Source organism: Engraulis encrasicolus, chromosome 9 (genome assembly GCF_034702125.1).
Source record: "Engraulis encrasicolus isolate BLACKSEA-1 chromosome 9, IST_EnEncr_1.0, whole genome shotgun sequence".
In the NCBI taxonomy this organism is placed as follows: domain Eukaryota; kingdom Metazoa; phylum Chordata; class Actinopteri; order Clupeiformes; family Engraulidae; genus Engraulis; species Engraulis encrasicolus.
In genome coordinates, this window is record NC_085865.1 from 23386355 (window position 1) to 23406566 (window position 20212).

General features: G+C 44.8%; 1 protein-coding gene across 1 annotated transcript in view; it reads left to right on the forward strand.

The window, feature by feature from the left end:
- The window catches only part of LOC134455615 (retinal-specific phospholipid-transporting ATPase ABCA4-like), a 103374-nt gene that overhangs the window by 62044 nt on the left and 21118 nt on the right, over nt 1-20212 (forward strand). The window contains exons 22-38 of the mRNA XM_063206790.1: nt 191-328; nt 1888-2078; nt 2776-2881; nt 5384-5589; nt 6101-6155; nt 7278-7465; nt 9145-9269; nt 9659-9757; nt 10480-10669; nt 11926-12020; nt 12572-12604; nt 12723-12828; nt 13047-13121; nt 14777-14946; nt 15361-15538; nt 17468-17583; nt 20035-20179. Of these exons, the coding sequence (XP_063062860.1) occupies nt 191-328; nt 1888-2078; nt 2776-2881; nt 5384-5589; nt 6101-6155; nt 7278-7465; nt 9145-9269; nt 9659-9757; nt 10480-10669; nt 11926-12020; nt 12572-12604; nt 12723-12828; nt 13047-13121; nt 14777-14946; nt 15361-15538; nt 17468-17583; nt 20035-20179 (2216 nt within the window). The remainder of the gene's footprint in view (nt 1-190; nt 329-1887; nt 2079-2775; nt 2882-5383; nt 5590-6100; nt 6156-7277; nt 7466-9144; nt 9270-9658; nt 9758-10479; nt 10670-11925; nt 12021-12571; nt 12605-12722; nt 12829-13046; nt 13122-14776; nt 14947-15360; nt 15539-17467; nt 17584-20034; nt 20180-20212) is intronic.

Sequence of the window (20212 nt, forward strand, 5' to 3'; positions counted from 1 at the left end):
AGACAAAAAAGGCCTAAAAAAACAAAGATGTTGAAAGCATGGCACTTGTCACTGCAAGCATAAAGTAGGCTATATGTGGTTTACATACAGTATATGCGCCACAAAATGAACTCAAAACTAAAAAAAGAAAAACTCAAACACAAAAAGTATTCGTGTGGTGATGATGACTGCAACCTTTCCTTTTTTTCAGGTGGGATGCAGAGGAAGCTGTCTGTTGCCATGGCGTTTGTGGGCGGTGCCAAGGTAGTGATTCTGGACGAGCCGACGTCGGGAGTGGACCCCTACTCTAGACGCTCCATCTGGGATCTGCTGCTCAAGTACCGAGAAGGTAGACCACAGATGGTTAAAACAGGCAGAAGAGCATGGATGACAAACATGACAGATGGTTAAATATGACCCCAGACTTGTAGAGACTAACAAATAATAATAAGTCTCTCAATGCTCCTGATTTACCCGCTGACATGCACTTCAAGATTGACTAGCAATACGATTCTGATAGGAATCAAATTGATTGTAGGTGGCCTCTTATCCGAAATGAGTTGGACACCCCTGAATCTTTTGGTAGATTCCATGCTCCACCTGCTGGATACAGCAGGGAACAGCAGCCACTGCCTTGTGGAGCGGTTGGACTTTTTTGCTGCATTATAAAGCATATAACATCAATTTTAATATGTGCTGCCAGCAGTAAAAGGATATTTTTACATCTGTTTTACGTCTTGGGGCAGCTGTGGCCTAGTAGATAGGGACATGGCTTTGGGATTAGAGGATTGTAAATTGTATTGACGCATGCACACACATACATGCACACGCAGAGACGCCTGTACTGCTACACACACTGAAACGAACACACACCTGCCTACGCATGCATGCACGTACGCAGGCGCGCGCACACGCACACGCACACGCACACACACACACACACACACACACACACACACACACACACACACACACACACACACACACACACACACACACACACACACACACACAGCCCTATAAAGTACCTTATATACTAGTACAGTATATGACCATATTAAATCTGTAGCTTGTACCACATGGACAAGGCTGAGCTGCTCTCAGCACTGCTACACACACACACACACACACAAGGCAAGGCAAGGCAAGTTTATTTATATAGCGTATTTCATACACAGGTGCAACTCAATGTGCTTCACAAAGTTAACAAATGTAAATGAAAGGAAACAGGGAAGAAAGAAGGAAATTAGTTAGAGTCAAAAAACATTTAAAACATTAAGATAAAACATAAGGTAAAAATAATAATAGAATAAAATAAAACAAAGTAAATAAACATAAGTATAAAAAAAATAATAATAATAAAAAGAATGATATGTAATTTAAGCTAGGGGAAAGCATCTGAGAACAGCTTTGTCTTGAGTCACACTTTGTTTTGACTTTTGGAATCACCAGCAAATTCTTCTCCGTTGACCTTAGTGACCTGGTTGGTGCATACAGCTGAAACATATCCAGTAGATATGTGGGTCCCATTCCATTTAATGATTTAAACACAAGTAGCATTGCCTTAAAATCAATTTTGTAGCTTACTGGGAGCCAATGCAGCGATCTTAAAATTGGAATAATGTGGTCGAACTTCCTTGTCTTTGTAAGAACCCTTGCTGCTGCATTTTGTACAAGTTGAAGCTGTTTAATGGTCTTATTGGGGAGGCCAGTAAAAAAACACACACACACACACACACACACACACACACACACACACACACACACACACACACACACACACACACACACACACACACACACACACACACACACACACACACACACACACACACACACACACACACACACACAACACACACACAACACAGTCCATATGATCCTATTGTGTCATTATACCCTGTATAGGTCGTACGGTGATCTTGTCCACGCACCACATGGACGAGGCGGACCTGCTGAGTGACCGCGTGGCCATCATCTCTCTCGGCCGGCTGCACTGCTGCGGGTCGCCCCTCTTCCTCAAGAAGCGCTTCAGCGCCGGCTTCTACCTCACACTCGTACGCCGCATGAAGGACGGACCTCCGCTCGTCAAGAAAAAGGTGAGGAGGGTGGAGGTGTGTGTGTGTGTGTGTGTGTGTGTGTGTGTGTGTGTGTGTGTGTGTGTGTGTGTGTGTGTGTGTGTGTGTGTGTGTGTGTGTGTGTGTGTGTGTGTGTGTGTGTGTGTGTGTGTGTGTGTGTGTGTGTGTGCGCGCACATGGGTGTGTGTATATGGATGAACACGTGCATGTGCGTGAGTAGGCATGCATGTGTTTGCATGGATTCGTGCGTGCATGTGTGTGTGCTTGATTGCGTGCGTGGGCCAGAGAGAGAGAGAATATGACAAAGATCAGGTATAGTGAATCAATGAATGTGAGAGAGTGCAGAGGAGAAAGATTATGTTTTCATGTGTGTAAGAGAATGTTTTCATGCATGTACTGTTTTTCTGTATGCCTATCAAGTAGTTTAACGAGAAAGTCTGCAATCACAGTCAAACGTATATTATGTTTCACATTGTTTCTTCTGATGCCCTTGAAGATCTGCATGACCAACACCTTCAGTCACAACGTTAAAGGTCATCCTCTCACTGTGTTGTGTTTGTATGTGTGTGCGTGTGTGTGCGTGTGTTTACATGCTTGCGCATGTACACGTGTGTGTGTGTGTGTGCGTGTGTGCGTGCGTGCGTGTGTGTGTGCTTGCGTTCTTGCGTGCGCGCATGCGCGCATGTGTCTGTGTTGTCTTCTTGTGTGTGTTTCCCAGGACCAGTGTCACTGTGAGCAGAAGTGCACCTGTAAGTGCTCCCTCTGCGCCAAGTCTAAAGAGGGCGACCTAGCTGAGCCTGGTGTTTGCCGTAGACAGATGGAAGGTACAGTGGGAAGCGGTAGCCCTCTTTGTCCTGGCAGCCGGTCATAGATATGAGAACACTAGATGCTCTGTTGACCACTACTTTGTATTGGTCTAGAACGAATCAGATCGCCGCCATGTTTATTTCATGTTTATTCCATGTTTGATGCCTCCATCAATTGCTGATAAGGTGATGTACACATTATTCCAATATTCATAATTCTTTAAGCGATACTGTTCCATTTCTAGAAATAATCTCATTTTACACCTCCCCTTGAGATTAATGATTTACTTTTACTTTCCCCTGTTCTTCCAGTCGTTCTCTGAATCTGGCAATGCAGATCTTACTTCCAAGCTACTATATCATTGAATCTTAAGGGTTCAGCTAGCAGCTAGCTGGACTCATAGGATTCAATGATAATTGCTAGCTTGTAAGGAGAAGTAGCATCACCAGACTCAGAAAGGAGCTGAAAGAACAGAAGAAAGGTAATACTCAATCATTTGACTCAAGGAGTAGTGTAAAATGAGCTTATTTACAGAAATGGTGCAGTATCGATGGTAATCATAGGATACCGATCCATCAAGGTGACGTGTGGTCAGGGTTGGGCCATGCCAAAAAGGGCTGAACACAACACGGCATCTAATGTTCATACGGTATCTATGGTGGACGCTCTGGCCTCCTCTCTGCTGAGCTGCCAAAACAAAGGAGGCTCCAAGTGTAATACATTGACTAACCTACAGCTCAAAGTATACTAAAGATATTGCTTTCACAATCTAATGAAATACGTATGTATTACGTACATGTCCAAAGGAATTACTCACTGGACATGTAGCTATTACAGTATATGTTGTGACGGATACACTTGCAATAAACGGTCATGTGGGGATGTGTTTACATGTCTGATCACATTGACCGCAGCTCTTCCTGTTGAAGATCGTCATGGTTGTGGTGGTGTGTAATAACAATGCGGACACTTCTCTCGAGGCTGCCTTTTGAATTTGGACGTAAGAAACATCAACAGAAATCCTGCTGACCGTCCTGAAACAAGATAATATGTGATACTGCAATGTACAGTGCGTACATGCGAGACAAAGACTTTAAAATATCCTTTAATCTCTTTGGCAATTCCTCTTTCCTTACCCCCTCTCGTTTCTGTCATGAAATTCCAAGTTTCTCCATTCTGTTGTAATGTCAGTATTTGGAACAGCAGGTTAGCCAACTACTTCCATTGCCTTTATGAGGAAAATAATTATATTTACAGTAACTAAATGATTATTTATTGCTGCTGAATTGTGGTTAATATATCTAATCTTGTACGGAAGTGAAAAGGCTGCCCTGATGTATCCAAATGTTAAGATTTTCACAAAATGTATTTTTAGAGAATATTTGGAAATTGTATCATATAGTCTACACTATACTTGTTGGAAACACATTCTGTTACTATGTAACATTCCATTGGTTATAGTGTAGCTGTATTTCCTTTTGTGTGTGTGTTTGCATAATGTGCCATCTGTGTGTGTGTGGTAGAGAGAGAGAGAGGAGGTGAGAGAGTGACAGAGAATGTTTTTCATCATGAATATACATTTGTATCAGAGGAAGGATGTCTGCGCTTCAGCCTTTGTCGTCCTCAAAGTCAAGGACAGCAGAATCCAGACAGACTGGGCTACTTCTCAGTGACTAGGCCCAGGGATGACCGGAGCACTCAGCATACTTTTTTTTAGTTTATTTTAAATGTTGGTTCACAAAGGGACTGAAGTTTCCACGCACCTGCGTGGAGGAAGATGCAGGTGTGTTGAAACGGCAGCCCAGTCTGTCTTGATACATTTGGATCACACATGCATGCATGTGCGTGTTACCACAGGGGATGTAGAGGCCATCACTGTGCTGGTACACCACTACATTCCTGAATGAGAGAGACAGAGAGCAAGAGACAGAGACATTTTTTCAAATTTCTATGTGTTATATCCATGTGTGCGCTGCTGCCATAAGGGATGTGGAGACCATCTAGTGCAGTGGTTCCCAACCTATGGGTCGGGACCCACCTTATGGGTCGCCAAAGATCCACAGGGGGTCGCGGAGCCCTCTTGATTTTAAAGGGTTTCATTTTAAATATATATAGCCCATGTTGAATAAATGACAAAGCATTTAACTAATAAATGCATAGAAGCAACAAATTGTAAGTGCTACATTAAACATGTATTCTATATTTGACCAAAGACGAATTGAGGAATAAAATAACTAAAATTAGTTTTCGCAGGAAACAGAGGGCATCTTGAGACTCCTTCTCGTGCGGGCGCTGGCGTGGTTGGGTCACCAAAGCTTACAATAGTAAAAACATGGGTCCCTTAAGAAAAAGGTTGGGAACCACTGATCTAGTGCACCACACAGAGAGAGAGATCGGGGGGGGCAGCAACAGAAAGACACAGCAAGAGAGAGAGAGAGCGAGACAGCAGAGAGAGGATGATTTATGTCATTCCTGTTCATTTTGCATCACATCCATCTGTGTGCTGCCCACCACCACAGGTGATGTGGAGGCCATTACGGCTCTGGTCCACCACCACGTCCCCGAGGCGCGGCTGATCGAGGAGATCGGCCAGGAGCTGACCTACCTGCTGCCCCACCGCGGCTTCAAGAACCGTGCCTACGCCAGCCTGTTCAGAGAGCTGGAGGAGTCCCTCACAGACATGGGCCTCAGCAGCTTTGGGGTCTCAGACACCTCCCTGGAGGAGGTGAGAAGCAGGACTGCAATAGCCAGGCCACACCCTCCTAGTGGCGCAACACCTCCGGTGTTGATTCTAGTCAGGTTAAGAGCCATGTAAATATCGTTTCTGATTTCCCAAAAAATCAGGAACTCCACCCGCTTTCTCTGAAACCAGTCAACCAGTAGCAATCCCAGAGAGGCGGGTTAACCATGCCGTTTGGGAAACATTCATTGTTATGCTCTTGGTCAGACCAAGTCTCAAAGAGATCGATGATAAATAGGCTAGGACTACAAGCTACTAAGCTACTAAAGAAAAGGCATGTAAAATATTGAACAGTTAACACTGTAACCCCACGGGTACATTTGCAGTTTTCTGGCAGGTTTGATGCAATTGATAGCCTAGGGAGCTAAACCCCCACAGGGAGCAAATTCAATTTGCTGCCACTAGGGGCGTCTAGATTTCTAGGCTATGCTATTGATGCAATGACAATAATAATATTTATTACCAATCTTTTTGTTGTTGTTTTTGTTTTGGATAGATATTCATGAAGGTCACTGCAGATGGCCAAGCAGCCCAGCAGGACAAGGCACCAGGTATTTGTCAATATGCTCTGTCACACAGCATTTTGCAGACTGTATCGTCTGGCTTCGTGTCAATAGGGATTTGGTGTGGTGTGGTTTTGTGACTGTTGATGTGTCAATAATCTGTGCATGTGTCTGATAGACTGTCAGTGGATCTACATTCTGTCTATCCCCATAGCTCTACCTCTGTTTTTTTCCAATTGATGTAACCCTGTGATTGCACCGCCCCCTCTCTCTGTCTCTTTGTCCCTCTCCCTGTCTCCATCTCCAACCATGTGGCTCTCTCTCTCTCTGTCTCTCTGTCTCTCTGTCTCTCTGTCTTTCTCTCTCTCTCTCTCTCTCTCTCTCTCTCTCTCTCTCTCTCTCTCTCTCTCTCTCTCTCTCTCTCTCTCTCTCTCTCTCTCTCTCTCCCTCCATCCCCTCATTGTGCACTCCTCAGATGAAAGTTTGAGGTTTCCAAGAAACCCTACCAGTGTGTTACCAAGCAACAAAGTGGCTGTGAATGTTGAGGGAGCAGGTGATGGTTCTTTTAGTAGTTCAGCTCGGATACCAGAAGCTCTTCCTGCAAGCCTCCATAACATCCTCCCGCCAATTTGGCTGCTTACTTGCTATGGGCAGTGTAGTCTGTGTGCATCCCTTTCTAAGATACTATTTGTTCTGTTTGCCTGCATCTCACACATGCATACACAGTCAAAAATACACCGTCTAATTTCTACACACTATTCCTTCCTGCTATTATGGACATTGTCAGTGAAAATCATTGTCAAGGAAAATGTACAATTTTGCAAGATAGCAGTGAACATTTAATTTGATATAATATAATTTAATATATAATTTAATATATTGTCTATATCACACATCCATGCCACACCATTGTGTCAGCTTTGCTGTTAGGTTTTAGTGCGTATATGCACCACTTTGAATTGTGAGAAAGCTTTTTGCAGCCTAGTTTAAACAGAGTCAACATCAGGGCACTGCTGCTCTGGTAGACCAAGACGGCTTATTGCTGGCATCCTATTTCACACCTTGAAGCAGCCGTAGATTGCAGAGTAATGCTCTTACCTAGTCTATCAACTCACATGAGCAAAATGTCTTTTTTATTTGACTGACGCTTCTCTCTTTCCATGTGGTCAGCAGAGGACAGTAAGGAGGTGCAGACCAATGGGCAGGGAGGTGGAGGTGGCGGACGCATGTTGGAGGCGAATGATGGCCGCGGCTCGCGGCAGGTGAAGGGGCTCCCTCTCATCATGAAGCAGTTTGTCGCCCTGATCATCAAGCGCTACCATCACTCCATGCGCTCCACCAAAGACTTCCTCGCTCAGGTACGCACGCATGCACCACCACAGACACATACTGTACTATATAGATCTACACCAGGGCTATTCATATGGCGGCCCTTGGGCCAGATGTGGCCCTTGGACAGCAAGGTTCTGGCCCCCCACAAGCCCCTTCAAATACGGAATCGTTTTTTGGAATTTAGAGATAAAAGTATGGGCTCCGTTATCATGCTGAAACGGGACACGGGACGTTAAAATGCAGGAAATTACATCTAAGAAATGCAACATTTTCTGGGGGAGGACGCCCAGACCCTCCACTTCAATGAAGTCTCCCATATTTTTTTCAATGACAGACGGTAACCATAATACATATGTATAGTTCAGCCCCTTTACTGGGATAAATTTGAAAAAATGGCCCTCGTTGAAATATAATTGAATACCCCTGATCTACACTAAAGACATACTGTATGTAGATCCATATACTGTATATGTACATCTACGTGTATACATCTCTGTCTGAGATTTATGATATGTTCTGAGGGATGTTTGCAACTGACCAAACATCAAAGAGTCCAATGAAAAGCAAACACTGATAGATGCCCATCGATCCAGGCTCTGAGAACTGAATCTATTGGAGGGAAATATGACTGGCTTGACTTCTCTATGGTAGCAAGAGCCAGGCTGGGGGGCACGGGGGGTATTCACTATTCGGTAACACTTCAGACTAACTACCGGTACCCCTATAAACCATTATAAATCCTTTATTCACGTTTATTAATACATTGATCATAAAGTAACTGGGTTACTACGCCGGTGACCCGGGTTCGATTCCGGCCCGGGTCATTTGGGGACCCTCCCCCATCTGTCTCCCCACTCGCTTCCTGTCTCTCCTCCACTGTCCTATTGAAAATAAAGGCAAAAAGCCCAAAAAATATATTTAAAATATATATATATTAATCAAGTGGTTAGAAAGCTTCTTAGGGGTAGTGTAAGAATGTAGGTGTTCGGCAAGGTGGATGTCTTGTATTGTATTTGATTTGGGTAACTCAGTAAACTCTTGAACATTTGACGCAGAGACAGAGTTTGGTCAAATGTTCAAGAGTTTACTGAGTTACCCAAATCAAATACAATAGAAGACAGTATTTGGAGAAGGCGCATTCTGGCTCTCCGATTGTCTGCAACCTGGTTTTAAGGAAAGTGTCCCCCTACTTCTAATTGGTTATTCCTAAGTGTCCCCTTGTTTATGATTGGTTCTCTTTAACCTGTCCTTCAGCCCTATCTTGAGGTCACCTAACCTCACTTGACAGTTTTGCGAAATATGATCTGGAAGTGTGGTCAGGATGTATTGTGGTTATTCAGGCCCAGACATCTGCTGGTACCAAACGGTGTTTAGGGAACTTCCTACATGATGTCTGGTATCGGTCTAAGATGATCTATTAGTTGCTCAACTGTTCTGTATTTTAGCTGTACCCTGCAGTGCCCTCTGCATAACCTTCTGTATTCTAGCTGTACCCTGCAGTGCCCTCTGCATAACCTTGTTTGACCTGCAGTGCCCTCTACATAACCTTGTTTGACCTTTTTCTGTTAGTGTATGCCCTATGCCAAAGCTTACATGTTACCTGCCTATATTTCTATTATATTTCTATTATTCCTACAGTAGTTATTTCGAAGTGTTACTATTCATACTGTGGCTAATCTGGAGTGGATCTCCTCTCCTCCTTCAGATTGTTCTTCCTGCCAGCTTTGTGTTCGTGGCTCTGATGTTCACCCTCGTCGTTCCCCCATTTGGAGAGTACCCTACTCTGACCCTCACACCCTGGATGTATGGACGGCAGTTTACCTTCTTCAGGTAACCTTTGACACTCCTCTTCATACTGTAGTAGCCTTTAAACAATGCCAACATGCAACCCCCGGGCTGCAATCACCTATCAGTTGACTTTCAATGATTTCTTAACAACTTCACTGCGACTGCTCTGCCGTTTCATGTTTTACCTATGTCACAACTTGTCTCTATGCATGTGATGGTACAAAAATGTTTTCATGGTATATCTTAGCCCATACCTGTGAACGTCAATATTTTTTGGGTTTATTTTTGTCCTCTGCTCTATGGAGGGCATATCCTCTGTGCCCTGAGAGTAATTGTCGGCACAACTGAAATCAGGACAATCAAATTATTTCTCTCGAGTGATCAGGTATGAATTGTAAAATGATTTTCGGTTTATTTTTTACATTTGATAGCAATGAGCAGCCCCAGGATCCCACCATGAGATACTTTGCAGACGTGCTGCTGAACAGGCCGGGTTTTGGAACGCGCTGCATGACAGAAGAGCCACTGAAGTGAGTATGTGTTTGTGTGTGTGTGTGTGTGTGTGTGTGTGTGTGCGTGCGTGCGTGCGTGCGTGCGTGCGTGCGTGTGTGTGTGTACGCTGGATCAGAGGGTTGCAGGTTCAAATCCCACCCTTCCACTCCCTATCTCACCCCATGGCTGAAGCGCCCTTGAGCAAGGCACTAGAGCATGACACAGGAGTGGATTTTCACTCCCATCCCATTCCGTCCCATCTGGAGTAAAAGAAACAAATCCCATCCTGTCAACCCCTGTAAATAATGTTTCCCAATACTGCCCACTCCCACTCAGAATCAATCCCACTCCCGTTTCGTAAAAAAAACCTAGGCTTTTTTTAATGAAAAAATCAGCGAGCATTCCCGCTCCCTTTCATTTGTATTCCCGCTCCTGCCCGCTCCCATTCATCTTTATTCCCGCTCCTGCCCGCTCCCATTCATCTTTAAAATTTTGACTCCCATCCCGCGGGAATTCCTGAAAAATGTCATCCTCTACAAGGCACCTATCCCCACATTCCTCCAGGGACTATAAATAACACACTGTATGAAAATAACTGTAAGTTGCTTTGGGTAAATGTGTCAGCTAAGTGTAATGTGACTTAATGTAATGTAATGTAATGTAATGTAATGCATGCGATTTAGTGGGGCTGTTAAAATTGATATATAACAGTAGTGGCCATCGTTTTAGTTCTTGACCACTGGACGCCCTCTCTCCCTAGGGAGTTCCCCTGCAACAACATCACCACGGAGTGGGAGATGCCGATGGTCAACCCGGTGCTGATCGAGTGGCTGGAGCGGCCGTACTGGACGGAGCTCCACCCCTCCCCTGGCTGCCAGTGCAGCACGCCCAGGAAGCTCACCATGCTGCCGGACTGCCCCGAGGGAGCCGGGGGGCTGCCCCCTCCACAGGTAAAGGGTGGTTTATGCCTCCAGTCCAGCGTCCCTGCGTCGTGATGCAGTGAGCCGCGCAGTTAACGGAGTGAAGCCCCCCCCATCACGCAGGTACTCTGGGGCACCTCCCCAAAATTGTGTCTCGAAGCAGGGAGCGACGGCGCGAACGGTCCTCTCGACCAGCCTGCTCTGTCCTCGAGTCGAGAACAAGCGCTACTTCCTTGTTCTAACCTTCGTCGGTCTACGGACTGTGAGCTCTTCATTAAATAAGTTGCCCGTGCTTTGTTGTTTGATTTATTTACACGAACCAAAGACAACACATGCGCTTGCAAGTTACGACGCTGAAGTTATTTGGACAGTTGAACAGTGGTTCCGAGGTCGAGGAGACATTCCGCTTCGTCCTCGACAAATGAGCCACTTCTTTGTTCCAAACTACCACTGTGGCTGCCAGTGCGATCAAACATGCACGTGATATAAAGATTTAATGTTTCATTTTCATTGTCGTCGAGTCTGTGATGCTAAAAAACAACCGACACGTCTAGTTTACTCTTTGTATTGAAGGCAGTTTGAGCGTGGAATGACATCGCGCAGACCGTGCTTCAAAACAGGGCATAAACCAAAATTAACTGCATCATGGCTGCGACAAGCTCACTCTGTGGCACAAGTAGGAAGCATAACCCGCCCTTTAGGACACTCCATATTCCCCCTCCCCATGTTAGATATACGGACCCCCATATATATGCCCCCTCCAGTGTGCTTTACTAAGGAAGCTCACCATGCTACCAGACTGCCCCATGGGGAGGTAGGACACGCCATACGGACCTTACTAAGGTCTCCCCTCCACAGGTCACAGGGGCTGCCCCCACCACCGGTTAGAGTAGACACACTAAAGACGATAGAGAGAAGACAATTGATTCACTCACGTCATAAGTGCGTAGTACGGCATAGCTGACTTGGAGAGTCACTTTCTTCCTTTACTGCCTTGGCATGGTAAAGTGCAATGCCTCTACCGCTTGGGCTGGAGTACTACACCGTGGTCAATGCATTTTCCAGCCAGCAATCGTTCTTCTCCAATCTACTTTCTTTGATGTCCACTACAATGCTCCCTCCACAGACGGAGAGCCTTACACACGGTCATGGGCCTTATTGAGAGTCTCTGAGGGCACTGCCCCACCCGCCCTCACAACACACACTTTCAGGACTGAAGTGCTACTTGTATATAGTATATTAAATGTATATGGGATTTAATCATGATAAACATGTTTCTGTTCCAGAGGATCCAGTCCACAGGGGATGTGTTGTTGGACCTGACCCGCAGAAATATATCGGACTTCCTGGTGAAGACTTACCCCAGCCTGATCAGAACCAGGTCAGGCTCTCTGGTCACTGTGTAGTTTGTGTGTGTGTGTGTGTGTGTGTGTGTGTGTGTGTGTGTGTGTGTGTGTGTGTGTGTGTGTGTGTGTGTGTGTGTGTGTGTGTGTGTGTGTGTGTGTGTGTGTGTGTGTGTGTGTGTGTGTGTGTGTGTGTGTGTGTGTGTGTGTGTGTGTGTGTGTGTGAATGTGTGAATGTGTGAGTGTGTTACTGTCTGTGTGTGTGTGTGTGGGGGGGGGTCTCTTTCTCCTGCTTTATCTTATATGCAGTCTTTGCACATATGGGTCTTGTGCCTTATTTGTACTTGAGTCTGTGCATTCGCTGTATGTTTCAGTCACTCCATGTGTGTGTCTGAGTTTGTGTGGTTTGTGTTTGCATGCATGTGTATTTGTATGTCCCCCCCCCCCTCTCTCTCTCTCTCTCTCTCTCTCTCTCTCTCTCTCTCTCTCTCTCTCTCTCTCTCTCTCTCTCTCTCTCTCTCAGAGAGAGAGAATGACCCTTTACCGCCATGTGCTTTTTGCTGACCCGGTGTGTCCTTTTCATCCACAGTTTGAAGAGCAAATATTGGGTGAATGAACAAAGGTATGTGTTTGAATCACGTTGGTCATGTTCATTTCACAAGCAGTCTTACACTGCCCCCTTGTGGTCTGTTTGTAGACTTATTGTTGCTCACTTCAGTGTTATTGTATTGTATTGGCAGATATGGAGGAATCTCTGTGGGAGGTCAGCTTCCAGTTCTGGATGTGGAACCAAGAGCAATCCAGGAGACGGCCACTCAACTTGGACGCCTACTCAACATTACAGGGGTGTGTGTGTCTGTCTGTGTGTGTGTGTGTCTGTGTGTCTGTGTGTCTGTGTGTCTGTGTGTGTGTGCACGCGCGCAGGCACGCGTGTGTATAGCCTTTATCGCTGTGTCTGTGGTTGAAGCATGTAATTGAAAATATTACATGCAACAGCACCTCAATTAATAATTATTTAATTGTTTTGTTTTTAATTCACATTTCAATTTGTCTTTCTGTCACAGGGACCGAATTCCAGGCTTGCTCTCGATGAGATTGGAACGTTTCTGAGGTACATGGAGACCGAATACAATGTAAAGGTGAGACAGTATGCAAGGAAGCATTTTCTGCATGCACAATTATACACCCAATGGATTACTTTCAAAAAGCTCTGTGCTTTCATAACAGATAAAACCACATACTTATTTTGCAACATGGTTTCAGAGGATGTTGAAAGCATCCTTTTGAGGCTTCAGTAGATCCCTAGTCTACTTCATGTATGTTCCACTCATTTCCCATGCTCTATTGTGAAGCAGCAGAGTAAAATATCGGTATGTTATTCATCCCAGAGGAAATTTAGGCAGACCGCACAATATACGTATCACACACACCGTATTGTAGGTACTGTACATGCGCATGACTTTGACATACACTGGCATACTATAACAGTGCAATGGAAGATATCCCTTGTGTGCCATTGCAATAAAATTGGGTTTATAAGTCCGTATAGCACAATCCATGATTGTGCAAGAGTGTTGAAGAACGTAGCCAGATAGGAAGTTCTCAGCACTCTGTAAGTTTGCGGTAGGAACAGAGGTAATAACTTGGATAGTGACTGAACAGTATTGAACACTTTTTATGTTCCTGGGGATGAAATCTGCTGCTGTGATGTTGTGCCATCAGCCATCAGCAGGAGATTTTGAGCACATTTTCAGCATCTGTTTTCATTATTTTGCCATTTTTCTGAGACTCCAGGAACTATTGTAGCTGTGGTAGAGCATCCAACAACAGGGCATCTATTCTGAGATGGTGCTTTTCTTCTCCCCACAATTGCACTGAGTGGTGATGTGAGTGTGTTCCCACAGCTTTTCTCATAGCTTTGGACCACCACTCCGGATATTCTCCACTGGCTTCTCTCACTGCCAAGGTAGTTTTTGGCCTACAGAAATGCCTTGCTTCACTGGGTGGGTTTTTGTTGTTGTTGTGTTTCACGCCATTTTGAGTAAATTGTAGAGATTTGTTGAAAATCCCGGAGGATCAGCGGTCTGTTAGCGGCAATCCTGCTTGACGCTCATGCTACTGCTGTTATTCCCCCTTCTGGTGACTGAGCATGCACTGGGGCTCATACCTCATTTTAATATGCAAAACACAGTCCGCTGCCACCTGTTCGGTTCATTTGACGCCTGCAGGGCAAGGCAAGTTTATTTGTATAGAGTATTTCATACACAGAAACAGTTCAGTGTGCTTGACAAAAATAAAAGCAGAATATACTGTGTTCATGCACTAGGCTATTTCTACATTCATACATTATTACATAGGCCTACACACGTTCACGTTCATCCACTCATCCATTTATTATCTCACATCCATCCATCCATCATTTTTCAGATCAGAGTGTTCTATGCCATCCAGCTTGTCATTTAAACTAATGCACTGTATTTACTCAATCTACGTATATTGTACTTACATATACACAGTTTTAAATGTGTTTTCTTGTGATTGTGAGGGACAAAGCAGGGTTGCATTATTACCACCATGATTTCACGAGAAAACATGACAAATAGTGTACGTACGTATATGTGGTATATAAAAGGTTTTTAATCAGATGAGTATTTTGCAACCCCAGCCCTGGTCAGGCCACCTATTGTATAAACATAGCATGACATAACATGTCAAATCATTAATGTCCATCCATTCATCCCCTCTGTCCACATTTTTAAATGAATGGGCTCTTCTCTTATTTGCTCTACTGCAGGTCTGGTACAATAATAAAGGCTGGCATGCCATGGTGGCCTTCATGAACGTGGCCAATAACGCCATCCTGAGAGCCCACTTGCCCGCCGGTGCCAACCTGGCAGAGTACGGCATCACCGTGGTCAACCACCCACTCAACCTCACTAAGGACCAGCTCTCAGAAGTCACAGTGTATGTAGCAGTGGATTTCCTTCTGTTTGTGCTTTGGAAATGGCTTTCTATTTACACTATGTTTACACTATACATACGGTAGTTTTGTGCATATATCAGTGTTTAATATATTATGAATCAATGTGTGTCCATTGCACCAATGTACATTTATTGAAAGGGTACTGTCATGCCAACATGCCATTTGTTAGTCCTGCATAGAATCACAAAATCTCTCTCTCTCTCTCTCTCTCTCTCTCTCTCTCTCTCTCTCTCTCTCTCTCTCTCTCTCTCTCTCTCTCTCTATCTCTATCTCTATCTCTCTCTCTCTCTGCCCCTTTCTGCTCTCTTCATCTGACCCCGCGATCTCTCCCTCATCTCTCTCCTCTTCCTCCTCCTCTTCCTCCTTTTCCTCCTCCTCCATGTTTCCTCCATCAGTCTGAGCACCTCTGTGGATGCGGTGGTGGCTATCTGCGTGATCTTTGCCATGTCCTTTGTGCCGGCCAGCTTTGTCCTCTACCTCATCCAGGAGCGCGTCACCCAGGCCAAGCACCTGCAGTTCGTCAGCGGCGTCAGCCCCTTCATCTACTGGGTCGCCAACTTCCTCTGGGACATGGTAACATTACATTCACTTTCATATTATATGTTATTAGGGTGAAAGATGATTTTTTGGGGGGGGGCTCAGACGTCAGGTGGATTAACAGCATTTATTTTATGGTGTGACGTCATAGGTCGAATGCTCCATTCATTTCAACAGGGCTCCCCAACGTTCGCACGTCTGTTATTTTTCGATAACGGACGGGTTGGTCTATAACAGACCGCTGTCAATGGCAACAAGACTTTTCACTGCTAACGCGACTTTTCAACAAGACTCTAATCAGCTGCTGTGATAGACAACACCTGTTGTCCTGGCTACCTAGCTGTTGCCTAGCGGTGTTCCACAACGGCACTGTTTTGTTTTGTTTTGTTTTAACATTAAATAGGCCTAAAGAAATGTCCCCGCCATGTGTGAATCATTTAAGTATATCCATATAATAAGCGGGTTAACTTTCGGCGACTCGGTCGCTTTGTGGAATAGCAGCACTTCAGAGAGAACAAGACCCCTCCGCTCCGCGTCGGGGTCTAAAGATTCTCTCTGTCGTGCTGCTATTCCACGGTAGCGACCTTCTCGCCGAACGTTAACCCTTACTTAATGGCCCTAAATGAATTAGTAATTGGTGGTTGATGTGCTGCAATGAATATGCTTTTTAGATAGTCCACTTAAAATAAACAAACAAAAAAATCCGTACAATTATGGCACTGGCTGTCATTGGGCCGCCCTGACATGTGCTACTGCCGAAACGTCACTGACCCATTATATATATACAGTATATTATATATTTTATATATTATTGTAATATTAATCAGCTCCCTGGTATACTGACTGGCCAACTTCCTCTGGGGAATGGTAACATTACATTGACTTTCCTATTATATTATATTATATTATATTAGATTAGATTAGATTAGATTAGATTAGATTAGATTAGATTAGATAACATAACACATCCACAACTACTTCGCTAGCAGTCAGTTAGTTTCTCCTACTCCACTCCACAGTGCTGCATCACAACCACACGAACACACAAATCCACACAGACAAGTCCAACAACATGAGGCATCCAAGGCAAGTCCTTGGCAGTCCGACCAGACCTCACACCCTGACTACATTCAGAACAGATGTCTGGTCTGGGCTTGATGTTGCTTTTTGTTGTTTGTTTGGTGTTTGTTTGCTAGTCTTCTCTGGGGCATCCCAAGGGCTTGTGATTTTGAAAGTTGGCAGAGATGTTAATCTTGGCCTCAGGAAGAAAAACCTCTGCCATAGACTGTATTTGATCCAACATATTTTCTGAACCAACTGATCCTGATCTGAGAGTCCACAAGCTACCCCAGGCAGTTAGATCAGCTATCTAGTTAGAAAGTCTGTGTTGAGTAGCCAGGCAGATGATAATGCTGGTTTGGGTTTCTGAGGCTGGGGTTGATGACACTGTGGAGGTTGGTACTCTGGTGATCCCTCCTAGATAGCCAGAGGCGATTCTAGGGTAAGTTGGGGCCCCATACAAAAAATCAAAACAATGGGCCCTACCGTGGCTGATATGGTAGGACACACGTTTACCACTCGGCCGACCCGGGTTCGATTCCCGGTCCGGGTCCTTTGCCGGTCCTTCCCCATCTCTCTCCCAGCTCACTTCCTGTCTCTCCTCCACTATCCTGTCTCACAAAAACCAATAAAGGCTGAAAAGCCCCCCAAAAAAATACTTAAAAAAAAAATTCAAAACAATGAACATTCACAACAAATCGCCACTTCTGTAATTTAAAGTCTGTTAGTCTGAAGCTGTTATTCACCACCTGTATGCTTGGGGGCCAGGGATATTTACTATTATTTTCAGGTTAACTGCAAAGTGAGTGCAGGAATGGTGGTTTGGCCTGTGAAAGTACCTCTCAAAGTATGAAACTGTGCTGCTTTCTTCCCTATACCCAGATCTGTTCTGTTCTTGTTTTGCAGGTAAACTACACAGTGAGTGCAGGGTTGGTGGTGGCCATTTTCGTTGCCTTTGACAAGAAATGCTACACGTCACCCACCAACCTCAATGCCCTGATCACTCTGCTGCTGCTCTATGGGTAAGGCCTCTCAATATTCAATAGTAATGTTGACTAGAGATGCACCGGATCCTGATTTTTAGGATCCTGCCGGATACCGGATAGACTGCTTAAGATCCTGCCGGATCCGGAACCGTATACCGGATCCTACGAAAGGGTTGAAACACATAGCCAACTCGCACACGTGGGCCCTTTTTATTATGTTGGCGCAAACTATTTGTAAGACTCATTGGCTTACTGCCACACTGCCTTCAACGGCCGCTTCCAAAGGACTTTCACTCTATGCAGCGGTTGGGGTTGTGAAAGACTGACTGAAAAGCCTAGGCTATGTAAAAAGTAGAGATGCCCCAGATCCTGATTTTTAGGTAATTGCCGGATACCGGATCCACTGCTTAAGATCCTGACGGATCCGGATATTCTGAAAAACCCTATTATCCTACCGGATCCGGAACTGGATCCTGGATCCTGTACATCTCTAATGTTGACAACAGCTGTTATTAGTGTGGGTAAGAGCTCTCTTTGGAATCAGAGACCTAAGCATGCACACTGACAATTACCACTACTAATACAAATGTGTGCAGCACATTGTATTCAACAGAAATGCCCTCAAATGCCAAGACAGACAGCCAGAAAACGTACCACAACTGAAATGGTGTCAAGTTTATTGAGAGCTCATCCCAACTCACCAACTTTCTACAAATCTGTCTACCTGATGTCTAGATTTGCGCAGAATTGTTGAATTGCCTTAAGTGCTTATTCCAAGAAGAAGTGTACCACATGAATACAACATGTGAAAGATGAGTAACTCAACATGACCTGCTGTTGACTGTAGTAAAAGAAACCTGCTTGACAGGTGCAGCCGACTGAAGCGCCCTAGATCAGCGTTACATCTAATGACATGACATTTCCTAGCTGTGACTGTGCGTGAGCAGCACTTCATATGGCCTTGTGCTTCAAGTTATTGTCATGACATACCGTACTAAGCTATCATAGCCTATCAGTTGGTGATCTATGCCCCTGTACAGGTCTTCACCTCACTATCTCTGCACTTAAGTCATCCCTGGAGATAAATGTGCTGTGATGCACAGTGCTGCAACTGAAAGGTGTGTGTGGCTGTGCGTGCGCACGTGCGTGCTTGTGTGCGTGCGTGAGTGAGACAGAGAAAGTGAGAATGAGAGAGTGTATGTGTGCATTCCTGCGTGTGTGCATGTTCATGCACGTGCACTGTGCATACATGTGCAAGTCTGTGTGCGCATTTACATGGGTACGTGCATGCTTGTGTGTGTGCGTGTGCGTGTGTGTGTGTGTGTGCGTGCGTGCGAGTGCGTGTGAAGATGTGTATTTGCGTGGGTATTTTCGGAGGCTGTTTGTCAGTCTCTGGTGTTGGCCTGTCACTCTGCTGAGGCAGAGCTCCTGTGTGTGTCAGTGTGGGACGGCCGGCCGTCACTAGGACTATCACATATACACTCAGGCCAACAGCTGCCTCAGGGCCTGTCACAAACGCTCTGGGAATGTTCTGGAATGCGAATTAGGCGGGGTTAAGGGTGCTGCCAGCCAGGACTTTGCAGTTGATGGTGGGAATTATTTGAAACTTTTCAGCATGTTATTTCTTTCCAAAAATATTATTTTCAAAAGCAGAAAAAAACACCTGTTTGTTAAAATACATGTCAATTGCTACGTTTACATGACGTTTTTAATTCAGAATTAATCATTTAGAATTAAATAGTTCCGTCAAGTTTACTTTGATCTTTCATTTAATTCAGAATTGTGAAGTGTTTACGTGACGTTTTCACAGCGGAATTAAGTTTTATTCAGAATTAAAGTGAGTTAATTAAATATCTTATGTAAACGTAGCCAGTGTCAGTCAAGTCCCAATAATATTCTAGAATGTGAAATAGTCAGTAAGGCAGAGCCATAGGGCTACAACTGAACAGTTAATGGTTGGAATTATTTAAATGCCATTAAATCATTCTCCCTGCAGCTTGCGTTAAATAACATTTTAATAGTGCCTAGTCTTTGTGGTGAGCATAAAGTGCATATAATCCATCTCTTGCTGCTGTCAAAAACATGTGCTGGTTCATCGGCTGCGGTAATCACACTGGTACTTATATTCTGCAACAATGGTCTGTTAATCCTTAACAAGCCTATTTTATCTGTCTTGTTCTCTGTCTCTCTGCCTCTCTGTCTGTCTGTCTGTCTGTCTGTCTGTCTGTCTCTCTCTCTATCTCTCCTTTCCTGGTCTGTCTATTTCTCTCTTATCTATTTCCCATTCCTCTCTCTCTCTGTCTCTCTCTCTCTCTCTCTCTTTCCCTCTCTCTCCGTCTTGCTCTCTCTCTCTCTCTCTCTCTCTCTCTCTCTCTCTCTCTCTCTCTCTCTCTCTCTCTCTCTCTCTCTCTCTCTCTGTTTTGCTCTCTCTCTCTCTCTCTCTCCCTCTCTCTCTCTTGCTCTCTCTCTCTCTCTTTCTCTCTCTAGTTGGTCTGTGACGCCCATGATGTACCCGTTGTCGTACGTGTTCAGCATCCCGAGCACAGCGTACGTCTCCCTGTCGAGTATCAATCTCTTCATCGGCCTCAACAGCAGTGCCATCACCTTCATCCTCGACCTGTTTGACAGCACGGCAGTATGTACACATCACACCAACCTCACAGTG